The 27500-nt window shown below is 41.2% G+C and overlaps 1 protein-coding gene across 1 annotated transcript in view; it reads right to left on the minus strand.

Annotated features, from left to right (window-relative positions):
• LOC122811898 (membrane-spanning 4-domains subfamily A member 4D-like) overlaps positions 1-27500 on the minus strand; it is a 394276-nt gene that overhangs the window by 156691 nt on the left and 210085 nt on the right. Inside the window, exon 4 of the mRNA XM_044084048.1 lies at positions 4321-4440. Within this exon, the coding sequence (XP_043939983.1) occupies positions 4321-4440 (120 nt within the window). The remainder of the gene's footprint in view (positions 1-4320; positions 4441-27500) is intronic.

Genomic DNA, 27500 nt, shown 5'->3' on the forward strand with positions numbered 1-27500 from the left:
TGCTTCGTATATTACAATCTTGTTTTAGAACTGTCATTCATGGTGGTTGCTAAACAAATGAACCACAATGAATGATCGTTCTAAAAACTAAAGTTGAACAGTTGAAAAGCACGAGAAATTCCATGCCATACCTCTCAGCTGCTCAGAGCAAGATACAATAATGGGTGGAGCAAAAGGCCACAAATACGGACAGATTTTAAATACTGACCTTGATAGATTAGAAAGTTGCTAAAATAGCAAGTCTTTTGTTAGGTTCGATTTTCTGAAGGATATGACATCGGAAACGAAAAAAGCATGTCATCATACCAACTTCAAAACCTGCACAAGGGAACCACAATGAACGATCCTTCTTAAAACCAAACTTTTAATGCAACATCAGTTGTTAGGCACTAAACGTAAAACTGCATGTGCTTGTAAGTGCTCAACAACTGCTGGTTGCATTACAGTTTTTTTAAACGATCGTTCATTGCGGTTGGGACAGAAACTACATCAGCAAAAAAAAAGTAAACGAATAAATAAAACACGGAAAATAACTCAGGATACTATAGAAAAAAATAAACGCTAAACAGCTGTACATTTATTGCCTGTGCAGAGACAGATGGGCGCAAAGATACAGAAAAGCTGGAAGTGGAAGTAAGAATAAAATGTAATAGGAACATAAATCCGAGATGCAGTTAACACTGGGAGCCAAATAAGGACTGGGATTGAAGATATGCAGGACGTTTAGAAGAAAAATGACACTGTGGGTGGGAAAGTGAGTGACGTGGTAAAGTGGGTGTAACTTTGGTCAGCTTTAGTTTAGACCCGAATTTTAAACACTGGGATTGTCCCTTTAAGGTGCAAAGTAAAAAGGTACAATTCATGTCATGACATGCTTTCTAGCCAGAAAGAATTACCCTCTCTGGAGGAAGACCAAAGAAAAATACAGCTTTTTGTAACTTAAAGGCAGCATTGGCCAAGGCTACAAAACTAGCAGCTCCAAGTTTACCATGTCCCTTTCTGTTACAGGCAGCGGCTGGACCCAACACACACTGAGTGGCCTCATGGCTCTGATGCTAAAATGAAAAAGACTTTACATTCATCATTAGAAAAATGACATGTTGAGAGGAAATATCACCCATGTATTCAGCAACTTTTGGCCATTTATTGGGGTTTAAAACAAACTGTGTACGTAACAGTTTTTCAAAAGACATTATAGTACCGACACCATATTATGCCTTAAAGACTTTGTAAATGAGACTCAGTTAAATAAACTGATTCATGACGTCAGTGAAGCAGTGTTTTGCAAAATGGTTGGCATTATTTAGTTTCAAGCATACTACAGTAAAGGCAGGAGATAAGTAGTAGTTATCTAACCATGAAATATGAAGGAATTTTTTTTTTAACAGTGCATACATAGTTAATTCTTTGCAGCTGCATATGTCTACATGGGCAAGGAGAGGGATTGTTGATGGGCAAACCACTCAAGCATGCTTCTGTGTTACAGACTATTTGAAATTTAGTTCGTAGTGAGTCCCTTGTGGGTTACTACAGTATTTTAAAGGTAAAAGCTCATCAGAAAGCTATGAATGAGATTTTTCAGTTAAATATCTATACAGATCAGATGGCAAAAAAGGCAGCCAGGGAAGGAATGCAATTGTATCATACAGAACACCTTTCTGGTGTACCAGATAAAACCACTGCAGTATATGCCCTACAGACATTTTCAGTTCAGAATTTGCAACATGATTTGCTGCAGATCCAGACTAAGTTTGGACTGAAGGAAGAATTAGAGAAATGTACTCTTGTAGGAGACAGTCCAGGGCAATATTATGCAAAATGTTTTGAAGACGGTTCTAGTCTTCCTTACATTCCATACCAACAGGCACGACAGTTAGTGAAGTTTAATAATCAGGTAATGGGACATTTGGGTACACAAAAGTTACGGCCCATTGTAAATAACAAGTACTGACATCCACAGTTAAAGAAAATCTGTGATGTAGTGCATGCTGAATGCTTAATATATTTGCAGGCACATGCTCAGTTGAAAAAGTCACAGTTACTAAGGGTAACTCCAGTGGATGGACCTTGGTATGCCATCCAAATTGACTTTGCAGGTACATTACCCCCAGCTAAAGGTGGGTACAAGTATATGTACTAATACCACAGTCATTACAGGCAGCATACATTAGGCACATGTTGTATCAATAATTAACAGGTAAACCTACCTCTGTTCATACAAACCATTTGGTTAAAATCCCTTCTACCTGTAAAACGGTAGACAGGCAGTACACAGGCAAATGCCAATAGAAAAGGCCTTGGTATAATACTCTGCTAGGAGGCATATGCACAGTTATTAGAGTTATTAATGCAGCTAATATTGAAATTCTAACTAATCATTTAAAAACAGTGGGGGAAGATACCTCTCAGATTGTACATTTACAAGCATCTTGGAATTCAGAGATATGGAAGGCACACCTGCATAAATATAAATTACCAGCAGCAATTTTTTAAACAACTATGATGCTATGAAGTTACATCAGTTAAAATTTGATGGCAACATAACAGTTTTTGTAAATTGGACAAAATGCACTATGCAATCTTTGTATGCAGAAACTCAAAAAAAAAAATGTACAAATTGAACTGGATGATACAGAATGAAAATGTTTGGCAACAATTGTTTCATAAATGGGTACCTGATGCAGATTGAATTAAATTATATACTGAAGTAACATATGGTACTCCGCAATACTGCACAGGACAGTTTTCACATTATAATGTTACTGACACCACTGTTATGTGTCAATTTACAGTATTACCTATGACCTTTCTAGTTCTGGAAGGATATGAGTACTGGTTGCCACAATTTGAAGTTAATTATATAGATATGAGAGAAACAAAAAAACATAAAATTGATTATTGTACCAGACTCAAAATGGGTTCATTTGTGGGCAGCATTCGCCTGTCTATGAACCATGCTTACTGCAGCATTCTGTTAATTTGTGCAAGTGGAACATTATGCCTTCTTCTTTTCAAATGTTTATAGAAGTAGCTCCCCAGCATATTTGTCTGGTTAGAGATCAGGATGTAGGTCATAATATACAATTACCTTTTGTAGGATGTTTATCACATATTGATTTCCTTAAATGGAATAATCAGAGCCATGTGTTTACTAAAACCATAGAAGTGAATACTTCCATAAATTGGAGTTATGATTTAATACAGCTTTCCAATATAGCTGTACCTTTGGATAATTTAGGGAAAATAATGAACAATACTAAGATTCTCAGAGAGTATTTGGGAAAAATTAATAAAAGTATACTGTATTACGAGGCATTGAGCATCATTGCAAAAGATAAATTGCTTAATTTGGCTGAAAAGACCAAAAAAGACACTGCTCACATTTGGTGGGATATCTTTACTGGTTGGTCCACATCAGGAAAAGACCTGTTAAATTGGTTAGTACATCCTTGTACTAGAAGTGTTAGGCATTATAGTCATATTAACTATCTGGAATTATCTAAGTTGTCATTTGCGAAAAACTTACAGAGTCCAGTGAATCATGATGGTTAACAAAAATAAATTGGAAAAGGTTTCAATGTGTGCAACTGAAGTAAAAAATGAACAGTCATTTGCCGCCTTTTAATTTAAAAAGAGGAAATTGTAAGATTTTACATATTCTGATTTCAGAAGTGCACAAGTTAAGAATGGCTTTCAGTGGATTTGTCTGAAAGTGGAAAATAAAAACTCTGCTTTTCGGTGTAGTACAAGTGCACATAGTTTAAACTCCTGGCAAAAGGCATATAGCTTGGCATTCATTGTTATTAGAAATCGGAAGTAAAATATTTTATCTATATAAACTATGCAGTTTGTGAAATTCTCTATCTACAAGCAGGTCAAGATGAACTCTTACATGCAGCTGTGTTTCGTCAACAGGACGTGCAAGATAAGAGCAAGGCCGATGAGTTATTCTTCTGGAACAGAATGTGTAAGATATGGAAAACAAACTGTCAGCAGACCAGCTTGGAAAGAAATATTTGTTATTCTGGCAAATTCTCTAAACTGCTGATAAAGGCGGAAAAGAGGCTATAATTGGACTTCTTACTTTTGTATGAGAGACATTGATTCTTACAGTTGAGGCTGCAAGCTGAAGTATGGTTTTGTTATGTATCTTTCATTGTTATACTAAATGTTACTTTGTATGCAGTAAAGGAATGTTCATATCAGATTGAACCGTCTCGATTGTCTTCACTGAGTAATGGTACAGACTACCTTTCAGTGTAGTAACATAAATTTTACAATACCATGCATCATCTCTGTTCTTATAATATTTTTTCATACCTGATAGGAGAAATTGTTATGGCAGACAGTCTTACACCCAAACACGGACAGAGAGACAGCAATACATAGCTCCAAGAGACAGAATAACATCAGGAGCACCTTAATGGAGTAGTTCAGTACCTGCAAATAAAAAATGAAAGTGTAGGAACAGATTTAAGTTACCTATCAGCTGCTCAGCACAGAGACATATTCACAAGTAGAGATAAAGCTACTGCACAACAAACTGCTATAGAATGCAAGGAGAATGCAAGGCACAGACCTCTAGAAAGGTGTCCTTCTTGTACTACAGAACTTTCCTTTGTCAAAAATAAAAACAACCAACAAGGTGTTCTAATCAGTGAGGACACAAAACATCTGTGGGGTGTTTTGTGTGTGTGTGTGTGTGTGTGTGTGTGTGTGTGTGTGTGTGTGTGTGTGTGTGTGTGTGTGTGTGTGTGTTTCAATTTATGTCATTCAAACTTCTATCAAATAAGAAAGTCACATATAAATCACTAAATAAATAAAATGACAATTATAATCAGTTCCTGAGAATAAACTTCTAGAAAGAGACAATGCTCAGGCTGTACATTTTGAAAAAGTTAGTTTTTTTTAACTTGAATAGTATACCAAATAGTATTCACCAAATCTGTTAGCCTTGCAGTGCCAAGATATGCTGCACTCTATAATATTGACACTTGTTCTGAAACTAATAACACTTTTTTTTTCTGCTGCATCTCCTGCCCTACTAGAAGGGCTTGTACCTAATCTCTCCAGTCCTGATAAATAATCTGGGGTATGGCAATGAGTGCAGAGAAAAATGTAGATGGTCTGTTATAAATAGTTAGCCTTTCTCCTCTGCATAAGCATATCTACAGCACAATATATTGGGCACTGCTACTGAAGAGAAAATGGAGGCCGAAGAATCCTAATAATGACACAGAATTATATTTGTCCTACCCCTCTGGTAATTTTTCATAGGCCTAGGACACTATATGAACATTGTTCTTGGGCAGGTCTGATACGCAGTGGCAGAACGACTGCTAAAAACTATACACGTGTGTCTGGTTTATTTAACTATGTGAAAGAATATTCTACATCATAACAGAAATTTCATAACCAAATAATCAATGAATTATCAAATTCATAAATGATCCCAAGGATAGCTATGAGAGTGGTACAGCCATGTTTCATATTAAGCTTCTAATGGAACGAGTCTGTCCACTTCAGCTGGTTAGCAATGGTCAACAAACTATGAGCACCATGCAGTAACTGACTAGGAAGCTTTACTTTACTTGTTATAAGAGTTTTTAAGGCAAGGCTTCCATGCTTTTTTCTTTTGTTTCTTCGTTTGTTCTGTGTCAATGCCACCCGAGATGAAACCTTCAATTCTCCTTTCTCTACTAGAAGACTAGAGACTGTATTAGGGAAGCACATCACTGCATTACTAGAAATTCAAAAATAGCTGCTGGCAATTTCCAAGACTTAAACAACAGAAGTCTACCTCAAACAAAATGCTTTTCTGCTCTTTGCAGAGATCACCTGCATCATGCATGTATTTCAAAAAAAAAGGGAGTCGCCACTTAACCATTAACAACATTAAAACAATAATTCAACTTAAAACATAACAAATTACTAAACACAGCTCTGAGTGTGACAAGAGTTTACTACAAAAAGACAAAACAAAATAAAGCAGACTCACCAACAGGTCTGTTGGATTACTAATACCATCTATAAAACAGTTAACCATTTATAAAACTGTTAAGTACTTTGCCTTTAAGACTTCCAACATATTTGCTGCAATTATGTGATTAGAATAAACCAGTCAGATTAGATATGTACAAAGTTACACAGAATGAAAACATACTTGAAAAAAGCTATAAAAATCCTTACAACCATAAACAATTAAATCATCTAAACCACCTTTTGCTGAAAAGCTTAAAAGAGATGACTCAGAATCAAAGTCATTAGATGTCTTGTTTTTAAAGACTTGAATTGCACTGCTTGACAGCCCTCAGAAATATGAATAAAAAACCAGCCATAAGACAGGAATCAACCAATGAAAATAAACATTTTCTTAGCAGTTCAAGACTGAAAACCTATTTTAAAAACCTTTGAAATTACAAACAAATTTCAGTAAAATGAGAAACATTTTTAAAAAACTTGAAAGAAATGACTTGTAGAATGAACAAAGTGCTATAATTTTAGTAACAGTTTAAACATGTTTAAAATATTTCCTAATGAATGTAAACAGATAAAAAAACAGACAGTAAAGCAAACCTGTACAAATATATATGCAAATATGCACATTAAATTGTCATTTTTATTAGAAGTAAGAATGCATTATGAACATTTATCTAAAAGTAGCATTAGTGTTTTGAATAAATATAAACAGAGTTTATAAGAACCAATATGTTATGGGCGAACATCTAAAAGCCAGTAGGGCATAGTTAACATGTTACATTGCTAAGACAAATAAAAAGTGCACTACAGATCATACTGTACAACTAATCACTACCTTATAGGTCTCACTTTTAAACATGCTCAATACTATGATAACTACATAGCCAAGGTGAGCAACAGCCTTACGTTTAATCTGGCATTCTCATTCTTTGTTTTTCCAAAGGCTACCTATTTCTCCAATTAAGGCATTTAGTAGAAATTGATCAACAACAAAAAATAAAATCTTTTTAAAGTTAGTATGGTTCAATGATCATTTAAAAGGGGCACATCTTGCTGACTTATGTTTCCATATACAGCTGTTTGGTTTTCTTGTGTTTTTTTCATTACAAAAACTGAACACAACAAACTAGTGGTCACAAAGACCAGGTTTCTAGAAACCTGTCAGTCATCCAAGTGTAAGGTTTGATCTGTGGTGATAAAGTGACAGTGCCTACAAAACATGTGAAAATACCTACTGCAGCTGCAGATGAAAAAAAAAATCTAAGTTTATAAAAACTCTGTTGTTGCAGTGAGCAGTGAATGAAAACAAACTAGTGCTATTCTTCAAAAACACCATTTTTTCAATTACTGTTCATTTCCTTTCCAAATAATAAATGGCCAATAAAACAAAACCAAAATGTAAAAAGTGCAGCACAAAGTAGCTTTCTCCCATTGATTTAGCATGGTTCCAATACGAATCATTAATCTGCACAATATTGAGCATCAAAAATGCCAAAAATAATGCCCGAAACACAGAAAAGTGAAAAATTAACTTTGAACCTTTTTTGCAGGGATGGCAAGCTCCATACCTTTCATCCTCTTAAAGTAAGAAACCTGGACAAAGCCATAAATAATCAGGGGAAAAAATGCCCAAAAATAGGGTACATTTTTAAACATTGCTGTTGCAAATGTAGAAAGTTGATATGAAAAAGAAGTTATGTACTCACCATAATGTTCCATCTATGTCTCTCATTTTCATTCTTCCTCAACCTGTGGGTTCAGACCTGCTCCTTGGATCCAACTTCATTGTTGCAATAGCTTGTGGCAACCAAAAAGCTCTCAAGCTCCTCCCTTACCCATAATGCATCTTTCCTAAGTTATTTCAGATCTGGTTTGCTGATGGAGAAATATCTATAAATAAATACACACACACACACACACACACACACATATATATATATATATATATATATATATAGAAAGAGAGAGAGAGATATGAAAAACATAAAATATAGAAGATTGTATATATAGACAGTGAGACTGTCTGGAGCTCAGCACAGGGAAGTGACAATCTAGGCTGACTACCTCTTCTAGGAGTCCAAAGGTAAATGGCTGGAGGGTGGGCTGTTGAGGAAGAATGAAAATGGGCAACACAGATGGAACATTACAGTGAGTACATAAAATCTTCATCTAATGTTGTCAATTTTCATTCTGTTTTCAACCTGTAGGAATGAGACCCCAACTACCCTAGATCCTGGGTGGACATAAAAAGAAGTTATGTACTCACCAAAACGTTCCATCTGAGTAGGTAACTTCATTTGTCAGCAACCTGTGGGTATCGGATCTGACCTGGATCCGAGCCGGCAGCTTTCCAAGCTAAAGATCTGAGCTCTCAGCTCCTCCCCCTTACCCATAATAACCTGCTACCTCCCTCCAGTCCTCAGATTGAGTTTGCCAACTTAACAAGCAACAAACAGCCAACCATACTCGAAAAGAGAAACGCTAACCTGATGCTTAACAGAAGGAAGACATTCCGTCATGATGATGGCCACGAAATAGGTTAGGGGGAAGGAGGGGGGGTTGGTTGCTGACAAATGAAGTTACCTACTCAGATGGAATGTTATGGTGAGTACATAACTTCTTTATCTGAAGTAGTTAACTTCATTTGATCAGCAAACTGTGGGACAGAGTCCCCAGCTACCAAAAAACTTGGGAGGTCCTCAAGGGAGAATATTCCGGAGCACTGCGGAGCCAAAGGCTGCCCTCCCTCTGGATATCAGAAACAGCTTGTAGTGTGAAATGAAGGTATGAGAAGAGGCCCAAGTAGCTGCTGAACAGATGTCATCTAAGGGAACTCTTGACCAAAATGCTGCAGAGGTAGCCATAGAATGGGTAGAGTGAGCATGAACCCCCAAGGGTTCTAGCCGACCGGAAGCTTTATACGCGTGTAAGATGCAGTGCGATATCCATCTAGCTAAAGTAACTTTCGTAAATGGCTTGCCTAAGGATGGCTTAGTGAAAGAAAAGAAAAGTTGCTCCTATTTGCGAGAAGCAGCTGTCCTGTGCAAATAAAATCGCAATTGTCTATGCACATCCAACAAGTGCAGTCTGTATTCCCCCTTGTTTTGAAAGTTGGGGAAGAAAACAGGCAAACTGATGGCTTAATTGATATTAGCCTTGGAGGTCACTTTAGGCAAGAAGGAAGGATTAGTCCTGAGATATGCTCTGAACTTATGGTAGACCAGATACGGGGGTTTTGTACAAAGGGTCTGAAGTTCAGATACCCTTCTAGCTGAAGTAATTGCAATCAAGAAGGCGGTTTTCCAAGATAAGGATTTTAAGTCAACAGAGGCTGCAGGTTCAAAATGTGGGCCAGTTAGTGCCTGAAGAACTAAGGTTAAGTCCCATGGGGGAACCGCATTCTTGACAGGAGGTCTTAACAGAAAGGTGCCCTTCAAGAAGGTCTTGCATATCTTAGAGGAAGCCAAGGGTCCAAGGTTGTCTCCGATGTGGAAATGAGAAATGGCCGCCATCTGAACCTTCACAGTAGAAGAACTGGCCCGTTGATGAAAAATGTGGGACAGAAATTCAAGAACTGCTGGAATGGGAGCCGCAAAAGGGTCCAAATCCCTATGTCTGGCCCAGATGGAAAAACGCTTCCATTTACTGTTGTAGATCTTCCTGGTAGAGGGCGTATGTTCATAGGTTCATAGGTTCATACTAGGCTATCTGCCCTGGGGCAATTATAAGCCTAGCCCGATTCTGTATGGCTTACGCCACCCCTTGATTTGAGTATACTGTGCCCTTTTTAAGGTTTAGTTTACTGTGCCTCTGTCTAATAGTGACACGGGAGTAATCCCTGGGACAAACCTACGATCTCCCATCCACTTATCGAGATTCTTCTTGAAGAGATTCAGTGAGGTGCTCTGCCTAACATGAACTGGAATTCTGTTCCAGAGCGAAGGGAGCCTCTGGGTTATGAACCTGTCCCTGCAGCAAGTTGTATTTATTTCTGTGCTGAGGTTCAAGTCCCTCGAGCATGTGGCTCTAAGGGATTTAGATTTACTGAGGTGGAGCATGTCCATTAATTCTGGATTTGACATAGCTTTGTATGTCAGGCATAGATCGCCTCAAAGTAGGCGGTATGCAACTGAGTAGAGCTGGAGTTTTTTTAACCGAGCAGCATATGGCATCTGTTTGAGACCCTTGATCCTCTTGGTGAGATACTTTTGTGGTCTTTCTAATTGCTGTAGGTGTCGGGTAAGGTACATCCCAAAAGGGGCATTGTATTCTATGATGGGCCTGATGAGGGATGAATAAAGAGGCACGATTACCTCTCTTGATCTAGATGTGAAACCCTTCGTGATGAGGTGGGCTATGTAGAAGGTCTTTCTAACCACTTTGGCAATGTGGTTTTCAAAGGAGAGATTGCTATCAACTTGGGTCCCCAGGTCCCTAATAACTTTCTCTGTACTTAATGGGTTTCCGCCTATGTGGTAATTTGTGGGCACATTGTTTTGCCAAAGGGTATGACTATACATTTTTTGGCATTTAGCTTTAAACCATGGAGCTGGCACCAGTTATCTGTCTCTGAGACCTTTTTGAAGGATGTTTGTGTCAGCTGGAGAGTTGATTATGGCGCCCAGTTTGCAGTCGTCTGCAAACTTGGTGAGCCATAGTCCTCCCACGTTTGCCTGTACCTCGGAAAAGTATATACCGAACAAGAGTGGTCCCAGGACAGAACCCTGTGGGACGTCACTTGTGACCGGTTTCGAGTCTGACATGGCTCCAGCAACTCTCACTCTGTGGGTTCTGTCTTTGAGCCAGTTTGCGACCCATCTTGTGACATAGGGGTTTATATTTAATCTGGATAGCTTATCTATGATGCCTGAGTGGGGTATTGTGTCAAATACCTTTGCAAGGTCCAGATAGGCTGTGTGGACTACCTTCCCTTCATCTATGGCTTTGGTGATTGTTTCAAAGAAGTCAACCAGGTTCAAAAGGCAGGATCTGCCATTGACAAAGCCGAACTGGGTAGGATCTAGTGTCTGTAGGTCCTCAATGTCTTTGTTTATGAGCTCCATGATCCTCTCCATAGCCTTGCAGACTAAGCTAGTCAGGCTTATGGGGCGATAGTTTCCAGGGTCCGTAGAGGCTCCACCTTTGTGGAGTGGGACCACTGTTGCTGTACGCCATTCTGTGGGCACATATCCTGTAGTGAGGCTGAGATTGTATAGCTGTTTTATTTGAGGGATTAGTTCCTCTTGTAGTTCATGTAGAACGCAACCTGGGACGCCATCTGGTCCCGTGGAAGCAGTGTTTTTTGCTTTGGAGAGGGCAGCCTTCACCTGAGCATCTGAGATGTTTGGGAGGCAGCCCTCTGCCGGGATAGATACTTGCTCTTTTGGGGGGGGGTGGAGAAGTTTGCACTGAACCTGTCTGCCAGGATATTGGCGATGTCTGTGGGTTCAGTGTATTTTTTGTCGTTTAGAATCAACTCAGAACAAGTCTGGGAGTTGCATCCCAGGTTTCTAACATAACTGAAAAAAGCCTTATGATTGTCTTTGGTGTCCTGTGCAATTTTTCTCTCAAAGCTGGCCTTGGAGGATTTTATGAGGGATCATAATTTTTTGCTAGTACTGATCAGAGATGCCTTCCCTATTAGGGATTTTGCTCTATCATGTAGTAGCTTCCTCCTTCTGTTGTACAGTTTATGGCAGGGGTCCACCAGACTGGATGCCTGCCTTTGGATGATTGGGTCTTGGTTTTGTTTGGGATAGCATGATCCATGCATTCCTGGAGATGTCCGTAGAATGCATTTATATAGGATTCTGCAGTTTGGGCTGTAGTTTCCACTGGCCCTAGGGCCTTGAAGGATTCCACTTCAGTTTTGAGAAGTGAGAAGTTCGCTTTTGAGAAGTTTTTCACTGTGGTTTTCTGGGCTGGGGGTGGGGTTGGGATGTGGACATCTAGTGAAATTAATTTATGGTCTGATCTTACCAATGAGGGATATACTTCTGGTGTGGAGCATAGAGTCCCCATGTTGGTAATGATCAGGTCTAGTATGTTGTCCCCTCTTGTGGGAGTGGTGACTAGTTGTTCCATAGCATTTGAGTTTATAATTTCCAGGAATCTTTGGGCTAAGGTGCTGGGGCTTGAGTAGTGCTTCCAGTCAATGTTTGGGTAGTTGAAGTCGCCCAATTCCTGAGAGCTTCGGGAAGGGAGACCATTCGTGATGCCTGAACCCCAAGCCACGGTGACCATGGATGCTTCTCGCCTCGGGTGGGGGGGCATTGCATGGGCAGAACCGCCCAAGGCATGTGGACCCCTATAGAGGCCATTCGCATATCAGTGTTCTGGAGATGAGGGCAGTGCTTTTAACGTTGCAAGCTCTTCAGGACCTTCTTCCTCTGGGGACTATTGCAATTCAGACAGACAACATGGCGGTGGTCTGGTACATCAACAAACAGGGAGGAACCAGGTCTTACCCTCTTTGTCGAGAGGCCATGAGAGTTTGGGAATGGGCGATTTCCACCAACCATTTTCTGATAGCAACGCACATTCCAGGTCGGTCCAACATTCTCGCGGACAAGCTGAGTCGATCTATCCTCACACCTTACGAGTGTTCTCTGAACCCCTTAGTAGCGAAACAGATCTCCCTCAGATGGGGTCAGCCTTACTGCAATCTCTTCACGTCTCCTTCAAACGCAAAGTGCACTACCAGGATAGATTTTACGGGAGACGAGATACCGGGAGTCTTAGCCACTAATGGAACTGGATCAACCAAGCTGTAAGCTTGAGGTCGTCCAGATTCGGAGTTTGCAATCCCGAAGGATGAGAAATCAGATCCAGAATGGGATCTAAGACCCAAGGAGGAGCTATAATGTGAGACCGTAGATACGGGAACCAGATCTGACAAGGCCAGAATGGGGCTATGAGGATTATTTTGCTCCTCAGCCAACAAGCTTTCTGTAGAAATTTCCTCATTAGCGGTAGAGGATGATAAGCATAAAGAAGACTGGGTGGCCAAGCATGAACTAGAGCGTCTCTGGGTCTCTCCCCAGGTGGGGAAATTAGATTGAAAAATTTACTGCACTTTGCGTTTGAAGGAGACGTGAAGAGATCGCAGCAAGGCTGACCCCATCTGAGGGAGATCTGTTTCGCTACTGAGGGGTTCAGAAAACACTCGTAAGGTGTGAGGATAGATCGACTCAGTTTGTCCGCGAGAATGTTGGACCGACACGGAATGTGCGTTGCTATCAGAAAATGGTTGGTGGAAATCGCCCATTCCCAAACTCTCATGACCTCTCGACAAAGAGGGTAAGACCTGGTTCCTCCCTGTTTGTTGATGTACCAGACCACCGCCATGTTGTCTGTCTGAATTGCAATAGTCCCCAGAGGAAGAAGGTCCTGAAGAGCTTGCAACGCTAAAAGCACCACCCTCATCTCCAGAACACTGATATGTGAACGGCCTCTATAGGGGTCCACATGCCTTGGGCGGTTCTGCCCATGCAATGCCCTCCCCACCTGAGGCGACAAGCATCCGTGGTCACCGTGGCTTGGGGTTCAGGCATCACAAATGGTCTCCCTTCCCGAAGCTCTCAGGAATGAAGCCACCAAAGAAGGGAGTCCCTGCAAACCCTGCTGGGGGGAATCGGTGAATCCAATGGATGTAGAAGGCGGGACCAGTGGACCTGAAAGGTCCATTGAAGAACTCTCATGTGCAAACGGGCAAGAGATGAAAGGCTGATGGCTGCCACAATGGATCCTAGGGCTCTCAGGACTAATTCCGCGGGTGGGGCTGGGGACTGTAGAAGTGCTATTACATGAAGTGATAAGGGGCGGAGCCTGTCCACTGTCAGAAAGGCCTTGGACTGATGTGTGTCTATTTGGCCCCTATGAAATCCAGAACCTAAACAGGATGAAGAGACGACTTCCTGAAATTTATGGTAATGCCTAGGTGATGGGCCAAGAGTAAAAAATAATCCCTGGCAGAACACAGTAGATGCCTGGTGGGGGCGGTGAGGAGCCAGTCGTCCAGGTACGGAAAGAACTGAATTCCCTGAAGTCTCAGGTGGGCCACCACAACTGCCATGACCTTGGTGAACACCCTGGGGGCTGTGCTGAGGCCGAATGGGAGGACCCTGAACTGATAATAACTGGCCCCCCAGCCGAAAGGGAGAAACCTCCTGGATCGCCTGTCTATGAGAATGTGGTAGTACGCATCCTTGAGGTCTATGGAGCCCATCCAGTCGTTCTCCTGCAAAAGGGGAAAATAGATTGTAGAGTGACCATCCGGAATTTCTCTTTGGTAATGAACAGGTTCAAAGTTGACAGGTTGAGAATTGGCCTTAAGTCCCCCGTCTTTTTTGGCACCAAAAAGAACCTGGAGTAATTGCCCGACCTGGACTGCCATCGGGGGCCGTGCTGGATGGCCTTTTTTTCTAGCAATTTCTTTATTTCTGAAGCAGCAGACTCCCTCTGATTGGGTGGGACATCGGGGAGGCGCTTCCCTAGAGGGGGAAGATTCATGAAGGGGATAGAGTAACCTCTGGATATTATTCGGAGCACCCAGCGATCTGTAGTAATGGACTCCCAACTTGCTAGATGCTCTGAAAAATATCCCCCGACTGCCTCCAGAGACGGGCAGTTGGGCAACCCCTCAGGGTTGCTGTGCGGGTCGGTCGGAGAAGGGTTCTCTTGACCCAAAATTCTTCGGCCCCCCTCTGCCTCTGGGCTGGCGTCCACCTTGTCCTCCCCTGCCTCTGAAGGATGAAGGGTCTGGAGCGGAACGGGACTGTTGAGACTTCTGGAACCACATCTTCTTTTGTCCTTTCTGGTTCCTTGAGAAGGACCTTTGAGGAGCCGAGAAGCAGATTCCAACAGAAGACAGCATCTTCCCGTTTTTCCTCACTCTGGAGTAGCGTATCATGGATGGTTTTGTCAAACAGAGTAGAACTGTCAAAGGGAGCGTTTGCAAAGGACGCCTTGAAGGGTTCTGCAAAGTCAGAGCCAGGCGTGGTGCTGCAAGGCGACCCTTGCTCTGCTGGCTCTAGCCGCCTCCTCTGTGGCATGGGAGAGAAGCCACATAGAAGTGCTAGATATCGATTTTAGAGTGGCCATGCGAGCCAAAAAGGTTCGTTTGTCCTCGGCCACCATGGACTCCAGGGGAGACCCAGCGTACTCTTTTATCAGATCTTGCTGAAGCCTAATGAAATGTGCCAGGTAATTCAGTGCCCTTATGGAAAAGGTGGCTGAAGCAAACATCCGCTTTCCAATGCGGTCCATCGTCTGAGACTCCTTATCAGGAGGATGGACCGAGGAACTTTCTTGTGCCAGTTCCTTCTTCGTGGCAGCTGCCACCACCATGGCATCTACTGGGGAACCTTTATTCCACGCCGGCTTGTCTGCGGGGGGACAAAGGATTTTATCCGGTCTCCTAGGGATTGGCTCCACAGTGTCCGGCTCCTTCCATGCCCTGGTAGTAATCTCTCTATGCCTCTTCTCTTTCTTAGAAGAGTCACCTTCTCCCTGGGAAATGGTGGGAGGTCGAGTCCCAGCCAGGGAAGGGGGAGCTGACGGCTGGACAGTTGCAGCAATGACTGGCGCCACTGAGGGAGAGGAGGAAGAAGAATCCACGGGCAAGAGTCCCGCCAAGATTAGCTTGTTCCTCCTGTCTCTTAGAGCCCAGGGGTTAAAGGCCATGCAAATCTGGCAGCCCGGTGTTAAATGGGCTATCCCCAGGCAAAGAATGCACTGAGTGTGGCTATCCGCTGGGGACAGCTTATGACCACACTCAGCGCATTTTGAAAAAAATGGCCTTAGGGCCCTCGGCCATGACACTCACGCACACACCCTAACACACACAGTAAGGGGAAGGGAAACACACTAAATTTCAATTTAAAAGAACCAAAACTGATTTAACTTAACTAAGGGTCTGAAACACAAACACAAACACAAACACACAAACACACACACACACACACACACACACACACACACACACACACACACACACACACACAAAAAGCACTACAAATTTGACGGAAATTTTCCCAATTTACTCTCACCTAAACAGCCAAGAGCTTGTCACTCATGCTTCAAGAAGCCACGGCAAACAAGATCTGGGGACTGGAGGGAGGTAGCAGGGTATTATGGGTAAGGGGAGGAGCTGAGAGCTCTGATCTTTAGCTTGGAAAGCTGCCGGCTCAGATCCAGGTCAGATCTGATACCCACATGTTGCTGATCAAATTAAGTTAACTACTTCAGATGCAAGGGTATTCTTTAGCAACACTGAACCAAATGAAGCTCTTCCCTTGGAGACCAAGTCCAGTTTGTAATGAGTAACAAAGATATGGAGGGTAGCCCAAGTTGTGGCTGTACATATATAATCCATGGACTCTCTAGACTGAAATACTGATGAAGTTGCCATGGCTCTAGTTGAATGGGCTTGCAATGGTTTTAGTATATTAACACCCTGTTTCTTGTAAATGAAAGAAATACAGTTTGTGATCCATCTAGCCAATGTTACTTTGGTCACTGGTTTTCCCAATCTTACTTCTAAGAAATGAACAGTTGGTCAGATTTCCTGACATTTTCTGTCCTATGAAGGAAAAAATGTAATTGTTTGTGAACATCTAATAAATGTAGCAGGTATTCACCTTTATTGGTAAATGTAGGAAAAATACTGGTAAACTGATGGACTGGTTGATATTTGTGTCTGATATTTTAGGTAGAAAGGATGAGTTAGTATATAATGTAACCCTGTTTTTATTTAAAAAGGTCAAATATGGTGATTGTGACAATAAGGCTTGAATCTCTGAAATTCTTGCAGTGCTTATGGCTACTAAAAATATAGCTTTCTAAGAATGGAACTTGAGATTAGCTGCTGTTCAAAATGAGGATACATGATTGCTTGCAGCATCAAATTCAGGTCCCAAGGGTGAAGTAGGGTATCTATAAGGGGGTTTTAGTAGAAGAGTTTCTTTCAGAAAGGCTTTACAGAGCTTGTGTGAAACAACTGGAAAACCCTGAAATCCAATATGAAAACTGGAAATTGCAGTTAACTGCACCTTGACTACTGAAGAAGCTGCTCCTTCATTAAACAGTTAGGCTACAAAAATCAAGGATATTATGGATTGGAGCTGAGAAGGGGGTCCAGATTATTTTGTAGTGCCCAGCAGACAAATCTCCTCCATTTTCTGGAGTATAGTTTATGTGAAGATGGCTTATGAGAGGACAAAAGTATGTGATGGACTAGAGAAGAAAGCTTAGGTTGTCTGGCTATCAATGGAATTGGAGAAGCCAAGCAGTTAGCTTGAAGTTTGGAATGTTCAGATGAATCACATCTGTTGGGTGAGACAGGAGGTCTGGAGTTGGATCCAGAATCCATGGTTGTTGAAGTAAGTGAGGCCCAAAAGAAGGGGAACCAAATCTGTCGAGGCCAATAGTGTGCAATGAGAATTAATTTGCTCTTCAACCTGTTTGCTTTCTGTAACAATTTTGGGATTAATGGAGTCAGAGGAAAGGCACAAATGAGACCGGGAGGACAAATGTGAAGAACAGCATCCTTGGTGATTCCCCTTGTGGGGAGATCAGGGCAAAATAGCTGCTGCATTTGTTGTTTAGGGGAGAAGCAAAAAAGATCGCAGCAAGGCTGGCCCCATTTGCAGAATATTCTTTCCACCATTATCTGACTAAGGGACCACTCATGAGGCATAAGAATACATATGCTCAATTTGTCTGCTATCACACTGGACTTCCCTGGAATGTGTGTTGCTATGAGAAAGCGGTTGGATGAGATCACCCACTGCCACACTCGGAGTGCTCCATGACACAAATGTTAGGATAAGGATCTGGTTCCTCCTCGTTTGTGAATGCATCAGACTACTGACATGTTGTCTGCTTGAACTGCAACTGTTCCCAAGGGAAGAGTATTCTGGAAAGCCTGCAATGCTAGTAGCACTGTTCTCATCTCTAAGACACTGATATGCAAGTTGGCCTCTTTGGGTGACCAAGTGCCTTGGACTGTAATCCTCATAAAATCCCCCCACACACACACACCCTAGCTCAGAAGTGTCCAAGGTCACAGTGGCCATGGGCTGAGGGGGAATAAACAAATGGTCTTGCTGAATCCACTCAGATTGAATCCACCATGAAAGGTCTCTCTTGCATAGTTGGTGATTCTTATCTGGGTCGACACTGGTTGATGGAGAATGATCATTGGGATGAAAGTAACCACTGCAAAATTCGGCTGCTGCCATGGATCCAACAGCCTAAAAAAACAGTCACGCTGAGACCTTCATATTGAGGATTATTTTCCTGACTTGTGATCCGATTGCTTCTACTCCTGAATGGGGAAGAGAAACTAGTGTTTCGCTTGTGTTGAGAATTGCGCCTAAGAATTCCAAACACCATGTGGGCTCTAGAAGGGATTTCTTGTAATTTGTTGTTATCCCCATATTGAAACACATCCGGAGAACATTGTCTCTTGCTTGCAGTAGTTGATGCCTGGTCAGAGCTGATATGAGCCAGTCATCCAAATACAGAAGAATCCAGAAACCTTGCAGTCTCAAGTGAGCTTCTACTACTGCCATTCACTTGGTGAACACTGGGGGCTGTAGTGACACCAAAGTGCAGGGCTTTCTAAACTGATAATGCCTGGCTCCAAACCAGAAGTGTAGGTACCTTCTGGGTCGCCTGTCCATCTTTATGTGGTAGTATGCATCCTGAAGGCCTATAGAGCACATCCAGTCATCCTTTTCCAAAAACAGAAGAATGAACTGAAAGGTGAACATCTGGAACTTCCAATATCAAACTGATTTATTTAGTTTGCTGAGATTCAAAATTGGTCTCCAGTCGCCTGTCTTTTTTGGTACTAAAAAGAACTTTGAGTAAGTTCTGGATTCTCTCTGTTCTGGGGGGACCACTTGGATGACTCTTTTCTAGCACCCTTTGTATCTGAATAGCTGCTTGCTCCCTCTGACTGGGTGGACCATCAGGGATTATTTTGTACTGGGGAGGTGGAAGAGTGAAGGGTATAATGTATCCTCTGGAAATGATCCTCTGCACCCATGTATCTCATGTCATTGTTAGCCAGGCTCTCTGGCGCATGGAAAGTCGACCCCCAACTGCCTCCAGAGTAGGACAATCGGGCCTCCTTTCAGGAGCACTGAAAGGGTCTTCCAAAGAAAGTATCACTGGATCCTTGGTTTTGTAGGCCTCCTCTGCTGTGAAGACATCGTCTACCATTTGAGTTTCCCCCTCTGCCTCTTGAGGAACTACCTCCACATGTGTCTTGAAAAGGCCCTTGAGATTTCTTGAACCACATCTTTCCACTACTTCTCTGATTCCTAAAAAAAGTATCTCTTAGGAGTGGAAAAATGTATGCCCATGGCAGATAGGGTCTTTCCATCTTTCCCACACCTGGCTAAAGTTATCTCTTACTGATGTACCAAACAATGAAGTACGGTCAAAAGGAGCACTGACAAACTATGACTTGAAAGGCTTTGCAAAACTACATAAGGGCATCCAGGCATGCCGCCTGACAGAAATGTCTGAGCCCAATGCTTGTGTCATTCCTTTGGCTACATGAAAAATGAGCCTCATTGATGAGTTTGAGTTGAATTGTAGGGTGGCCAACATAGAAGAGAAGGATACTTGTATTTTTTCAGATACAGATCCTGACAGCATATCTGAAAGTTTCTTTATCAGATCTCTTTGCAATCACGTAAAATGTATTTGATACTTCAAGGACCTTAGTACGAAGGTCGAAGCATAAACACGCTTCCCAAACCTATCCATCATCTGAGACTCCTTGTTAGGAGGATAGATAGAGAACTTTTCTCAGTTAGTTCTTTCTTTGTAGCTGCTGCCATGACCATGGCATCTACTGGTTCACCTTTAGTCCAAAATTGTTTATCATTTGAGGATGCAATAATTTTATCTGGTCTCCAGGGTATCGGTTTGATGGTATTGGGGGTGTTCCATGCCCACAGAGATCAATTCCAGGAATTCAGTGGGCGGAGTCACCCAGGAGTTAGTTGGATGAATGCCAAAAGCCGCCAGGTACACAGACTCCTTGGGCAAAGGATTGCTAGGCTTCCAGTCACCTCTATGCTTCAGGATTTCTAAGATGTCTGCAAAGAAGACATCATCAGAAGATGACCTTCGCAACCCTTTACCCTCACCGTGTCTTCTGTGAGGGATTCCTCAGCGGAGTCCAGGTGCTTCCTCTTGCATGTCCTCTTTGTAGGGACCTCCTGAGTGGGATGTTCTGGGAAGGTATCAGAAGAGGTGGGGATACCCTACTGGGAAGTCTTGGGTTTTGGTACTCACTAACCCTGTGGAAGACCAGAGTGAGAAGCTGAAGGCAGAGATGTCAGAAGTGAGGGTTGCAGATCTGAGGGGGTAGGTACTGTCTGAGCTGCTGAAGCAGACATGGCTCTCTCCAAAGCTTCAAATGCTGACTGCCCACTAAAGGAACAGGACTCTTGATCCGAGAGGCCATGCCTCTGGACCATACCTCTCAATGCAAGAAATCTGGACAAAGCCAGAAATAATGGGGGGACAAAGATCCAAAAATAGGGACAGATTTTTTAAATTGTTCCTATAATCTTAGAAAGTTGCTAGAATAACAGGTTTGAATTATTATATATTTTCTGAGGGATATTAAGCCTGAACCTCAAATGTCTGTCATTATTTTGCATTATCTAGTGACTTCAATGCTGAATAATTTGCCAGAAAATCTCATATTTTATGAGGAACACACAAAAATATGAAGCAAAACCTGGACATTTTCTGAAAATCTGGACAGTTGAGAGGTAAGCGTCTGGACCATAGTCCCTCCATGCCCAGAAGACAATCCTCCCAAGGCTGAAGCCATAACTGAGCTGGTCCAAGCCAAAGCCCCAAGCCACAGAGATGGCTCCAAAAATCTAAGAGTCAAGACTAACACTTCAGAGCCAACAAGGCTGATGCAGTTCCAAGAAGTCACCAGTTCTGAGTTGAAGAACATGGAGCAAACAGTGGATCCAAGGAGAGGGAAGTTATTGGATCTGATTCAGACAGCAATGGACAGTTTGGATCCAATGATACTGATGCTTCAAGGGAAGCTTGAGGAGCAGGAGGTAATGGCAGAGTAGCAGATGCATGGAACTTCTGACCTTAAGGGGTAGGAGCCGAGGGAACCCCTGACATACCCTGCGCCCAGAGTATCTTCTTCACTCGTCCCTCCATGTCTTCTTTAGTCAGGCTCCAAAAAGAGTGACTGGACATTGTTGAGGGTGACTTCGGTCTTTCCAAAAATGGGTAAAGGATTCTGAATGGGACTGGGTCAATTGAAAGGGAGTATTTAGTCCTCAGAAGGTATTGTGGAGCTGGAGATAAACTTTCTACTGAATCCAAAAGTATCAGATCTGAAGAGTCCTTTTTCTTAAAGCATGAAGGATCAAGGAAATAGATGGATCTAAAGATCTGTTTTTTGGCTTTTGGAGCTGACAAAGGAGTTGAATCCAATATCTTAGTCATTTTTAGCAGTTGGATCTGATGGAGAGCTCAAAACCGAAATATTTCTTTCATTGTCAGACACTGTCAATGAAGATGATGACGCAGGGCTAGCCTTTGCAGATTTTTCCTTTTTTGATTTTTCTACAGGTGAAGCTCCAGAAATTGCCTCATCAAAGGAGGAACGCAATAAACCTTTAAGTATCAATTTGTTTTTATGTTCAACCAAGGCCCTATGGTTGAAAGAGTAACAAATCACACAGTCCTCATGAAGATGCAGAGAACCAAGACAATAAACACAGAGTGTATGTAAGTCACTAACAGGTATTTTGTGCTGGTATTTGGCACATTTTTTGATGCCAGCCAGCTTGCCTTTATCTTTTTTAGGCATCAATAATAAACTGGAAGAAAAAGGTTGAAAAGAGAAGGAAGAACTACAACTACTCTTTTTTATATTTTATATATATACATATATATATATATATATATATATATATATATATATATATATATATTTTTTTTTATACATACACATATGAAATGACAGAAAGAAAAAAGGAATTACCAGCAATATACACAAGGTGTAGAAAAGAGAATATCAGAAATAGTATCACTAGCTACTACGTACAAAAGATAAGGAAGGGTAAGTACAAAGTAAGTAAAAGTGGGATTTAAGGTAGACGTTAGTCACCAGGTAAGGGATAGGTAAACGAGCAAGAAGAGAAGCTGTTGAAAGAATTTTTAGAATTTTTTAAAAAGAGTATATTGGAAATATCACTTAACTGCCCAAGAGCTAACTGGTGAACCATGTATTTCGTGAAAGTAGCAAATGAGATCTGAGGTAACTTGGGAATGGTGCATTATTGCTAAGGGTGGAGCTCGAGAGCTTTTTGATTGTCACGAGCTATTGCAATGTGAGAGTCAGATCCTAGGATCAGATCTGAACCCACAGGATGGAGACAGAATGAAAACTGACATCAGATTAACAGGTTTTGCCTCAGCAGCTATCTTCTGAAGGGTTTGAAGTCAGAAACTCAAAGGTCTGCCATTATTTTCTGACTTCAATCCTCCAGCATTTGGCAATAATTTGCCAAAAAAGCAGTTTTATTATAAGGAACAGACAAAAAATATGAGGCAAAAATCTGGACATTCTGTGAAAATCTGGACAGTTAAGAGATATCCCTTCACCACTGATGTGGGAGGCAAGCCCCCATTCCCCACAGTTATATATAACAAGGTTGCACTAATTTGAAGATAGAAATCTCCCAAAGGAAGGGACTTGTTCCCAGTGCACACTTATAAATCACACCTGAAATACCTTCCTATGGAAAACAGTTACTAGCATGCGTTCCATGGTGTCTTTTTCTTAGACTACCAATATTCAAGGAATTTCACCACAACCTCATGTAAAGAAGCTAATTTAGCATTACATTAGCAAGATAATAGAAGCATCTATTACTCCTCTCGAGTTGTTGATTAAATTTGTCATAAAAATATTTTGTTTCACTAGAATAAGTTCAGGAAGTTATGGAAGGTCTCAGAGTCATCCAGTCCAAATTCAGAAACCTCAGATAATAAGGTTCGCACCGCCTCATTGCCTTCACGTTGAGGGATGACAGATTAAGCAAAGGTAAACTCTGATAGGACAAACAAGCAGCTGTTAACCAGAGCATATGTGTTAACTTGAATCAGCCCTTCATTAGTCTTTAAGGTAAGAGGTGTTTAATGCAAGAGAGATCTTACTGAATTTGGCATCCAAAAGTTAACTGACTGCAAAGGATTGTGAGAAAAGAGGAGCTTGATTTTGGAGATTCCAAAGGTGGTCCCAATTTCAGGCAGTCAACATCTAAAATACTGTATGTGTGCTTGTCACAGCAGCCATAGTATATAAAAGGTCTAACAAGATGATGCAACATATTTTGCAAGCTAAAGTTAAAGCGCTTAAGCTAAATGACATGCAACTGTCCTCATCTGTCGATAAAAAAGATTTTTTTGTAGCGGGCTACATCCATCAGTACTAACCACTTCGCTTTCCTTCACAAATCTCACCTGTGTGGTGTTCTGAAGTTCTGTGAGAGGCAACTGTTCTTGAGAATTTAAACTGTAACTGGTCTTGGCAGGATCTTTTGATGGTAAAGGCCTAAATTCCTGCTTGCATATATTCTTAAAGGCATACAACGTAGAGGGCAAGGGGTGAGTTGAATGTGCTGAGTTTCTTAAAGCCACTGTCTACATAAGAACCGCCCAAGGTTAAGCTCACAAGAAATATGTTTTAATTTCAGTTTTCTTATGTAAAATTTCAAGTGTATTACTATCTGCATTAGACTCACCCTCTTACAAGGAATGAATACAAAAAAAAACACTTCTGTACGGGGAAGAGCTCTTTAGATGAAAAAAAATGAACTTAAAATATTTGGTTTTCTAATGACATCTGTTTTAATAAGTATTAGTAAAGTTTAAATACAATGAAGCACTTAAAAGTGTTTTAATAAAAAGCATTTCTGGTTGTGCCTATTTTTTTTAATTAAAAAATAGCTTCACCAAAATTTTTACAGAAGAAAAAAAATTCAGGAATTTTCATTTCTGGACTACCGTGAAAAAGGTTATTCATTTGATACCATAAATAAATAAAACTAAATCAATATTTTCAAAGTACATATTACTGCACATTAAACAAGATGACTGCTTATAATTCAAAATGGCATTTTAACTTCAATATGCAACACTCTGTGTGTGTGTGTGTGTGTGTGTGTGTGTGTGTGTGTGTGTGTGTGTGTATATATATATATATGTATATGTATATATATATATATATATATATATATATATATATAGAGAGAGAGAGAGAGATATAGATATAGATATATAGGTTTACTATCACATATTCGATCGTCATTTAGATGTTTCTAATATGTGCGAAACTCATCTTGCTGAACTGGAAGGGCGATCACCACAAAGTCGAAGCTGACATAAGCGAACAGCCGCTGTTGTCAGATTCAACACTGTAGTTCAGATTGCACTATAGTGGGGATCCAAAAATGTACCCTTACCGTCACTGTAGTGCAATCTCGGAGTTTGTATATATAAGTAGGGGGTGTGTGGGGGGCACAGACCACCATATGGGGGGGTGCAGCAAACGTTGTTAGTTTTGGGCAGATGTGAGCATTTCAGCAAAGTCGATATTCGACATTGCTGAAATGCTCGGTTCGCTATTTTGCTTGGTCGGCGTTTTGATTTCCAACCATATTTGTCGGACATTGTTGAGTTCGTTTAAATGACAATCGCACATGGGATAGTAAACTACATATATATATCTATATATATATATATAAATATATATATATATATATATATATATATATATATATATATATATACACACACACACACACACACACACACATATAGCTGTATATACATGCTTGGGTTCCATGAGTTTGGCAGATCACTGCTAAGTTTGACCTCTGTATTGTCAATTCAGTTTGATCAACAATGCAGATTGTCAACATTTGTATGATAAAGGATAATCCTCAGAGAATAGAAATATGCAATCTTGGAGTCAGAGTAAAAAAAAATATATACATATATATATATATATATATATATATATATATATATATCTTTGTGTGTGTGTGTGTGTGTGTGTGTGTGTGTATAATTAGCAAAGGGAGTGCAGGGGGACCTGCCCCATGCAAAAACACATTAAGTTTTATTGCAGTATCGAGAAGTAATTGCATGTATCAAGAAGTAACCACAGAACATGAACAGAAGCATGTCAATGTTGTGCAATTCGATGTTACTGCATCGAAGTTAACACAGTCAACGTAATACCAAATTAAAATTTCCTGCTGATTCCATTTATCTGTATGGAAGTCATTTGTTAGGTTGAATTTCCAAAGTATCAAACGTTCATGTATTCGAATTTCAGAACATAAATCAGTTTCTATTCAAGTTGCCAGTATTTTGTGAATTGAGAGTATGCCCTTTCCCCAATGTCATATAATCTAATATGAAATAACAATAGGACTTGATATATATATAAGTAGCATAAAATATGTTTCTTATTTTTGCTTTTCTTTATATGCTCATTGTTTTTTTTTTTCAGGATTTTGTTTTTCTGATGTAATGATATGAAACTTATTTTTGTCGGAAATCTTCCTAGTCAACAACTGCTTTGACAACATACTTGGTCAGCAAAACAGATAGTTGACAGCTGTGTGAGATTTCACAATGACTAGGGTTGGAGAATATGCCCTTACTCTGGTATTGTGTAATCTCAGAGTTAATACATATAACTATCAGGGAGTGTGGGGGCTCAGCTCCCAACACGTGGGTGTAGAGGGGCTTACCCCCTGCAAAAAACAATCTGTTATTGGTACATGCTCTGAGGTTTTGTCTCAGAGTATGTTCAATGATGTGGTGATGTTAGCACTGTCAACATTTGGGTATTTAAACTATTTAAAAAATGTGTGTGTGTGTGTGTGTGTGTGTGTGTGTATATATATATATATATATATTTCCATTTCTTCCTGTCCTCTGCATCTTGCTCTGTCACACCAATTGCCTACATATCCTCTCTCACCACATCCATAAACATTATCTTAGGCCTTCCTCTTTTCCTCTTACCTGGCAGCTCCATCCTTAGCATCCTTTTCCCAATATACCCAGAATCCCTCCTCAGCACATGTCCAAACCAAAGCAATCTCTCCTCTCTTGCTTTGCCTCCAAACTGTCCAACCTGAGATGACCCTCTAATATACTGATTCCTAATCCTGTCCATCCTAGTCACACCCAATGCAAATCTTAACATCTTTAACTCTGCCACATCCAGCTCTAACTCCTGCCTTTCTGTCAGTGCCACCGTCTCCAACCCATATAACATATCTGGTCTCACTACCCTCTTGTAAACCTCTTTCACTCTTACTGGTACCCGTCTGCCACAAATCACTCCTGACACTCTTCTCCACCCATTCCACCCTGCCCGTACTCTCTTCTTCACCTCTCTTCCACATTCACCATTACTCTGAACTGTTGATCCCAAGTATTTAAACTCATTCACCTTTGCATCCTCTACTCCCTGCATCCTCACCATTCCTCTATCCTCCGTCTCATTTACACACATATATTCTGTCTTAGTCCTGCTGACCTTCATTCCTCTCCTCTCTAGAGCATATCTCTACCTCTCCACGGTGTCCTAAACTTGGTCCCTACTCTCACTACAGATCACAACGTCATCTGCAAACATCATAGTCCACGGGGCCTCCTGTCTGATCTCATCTGTCAACCTGTCCATCATCACTGCAAATAAGAAAGGTCTCAGAGCTGATCCTTGATGTAATCCCACCTCCACCTTAAAGGTATCTGTCACTCCCACCACAGTACTCACCACTGTCACACTACCCGCGTACATATCCTGTACCACTCTCACATACTTCTCTGCCGAGCCCGACTTGCTCATACAATACCACAACTCCTCTCTAGGCACCCTGTCATAAGCTTTCTCTAAGTCCACAAAGACACAATGCAACTCCTTCTGACCTATTTCTCCAACAACACTCTCAGAGCAAACATTGCATCTGTAGTGCTCTTTCCTGACATGAAACCATACTGCTGATCGCTAATCATCACCTCCGTTCTTAACCTAGCTTCCACTACTCTCTCCCATAACTTCAAGCTGTGACTGATCAATTTTATCCCTCAGTAGTTACTGCTGCTCTGCACATCACCCTTATTCTTAAAGATAGGTACCAAAACAATTTTTCTCCACTCTTCAGGCATCCTCTGACTTTCCAAAATTTCATTAAACAATCTGGTTAAAAATTCCACTGCCATTTCTCCTAAGCACCTCCATGCTTCCACTGGTATGTCATCTGGGCCAACAGCCTTTCCATTCTTCATCCTCTTCATAACTGTCCTTACTTCCTCCTTGCTAATCTGTTTCACTTCCTGATTCACTATCCCCACATCATCCAACCTTCTCTCTCTCTCATTCTCTTCATTCATCAGCCCCACAAAGTACTCTTTCCATCTACTCAACA

Source organism: Protopterus annectens, chromosome 9.part0 (assembly GCF_019279795.1).
Source record: "Protopterus annectens isolate FY-2018-M chromosome 9.part0, PAN1.0, whole genome shotgun sequence".
Taxonomy (NCBI): Eukaryota; Metazoa; Chordata; order Ceratodontiformes; family Protopteridae; genus Protopterus; species Protopterus annectens.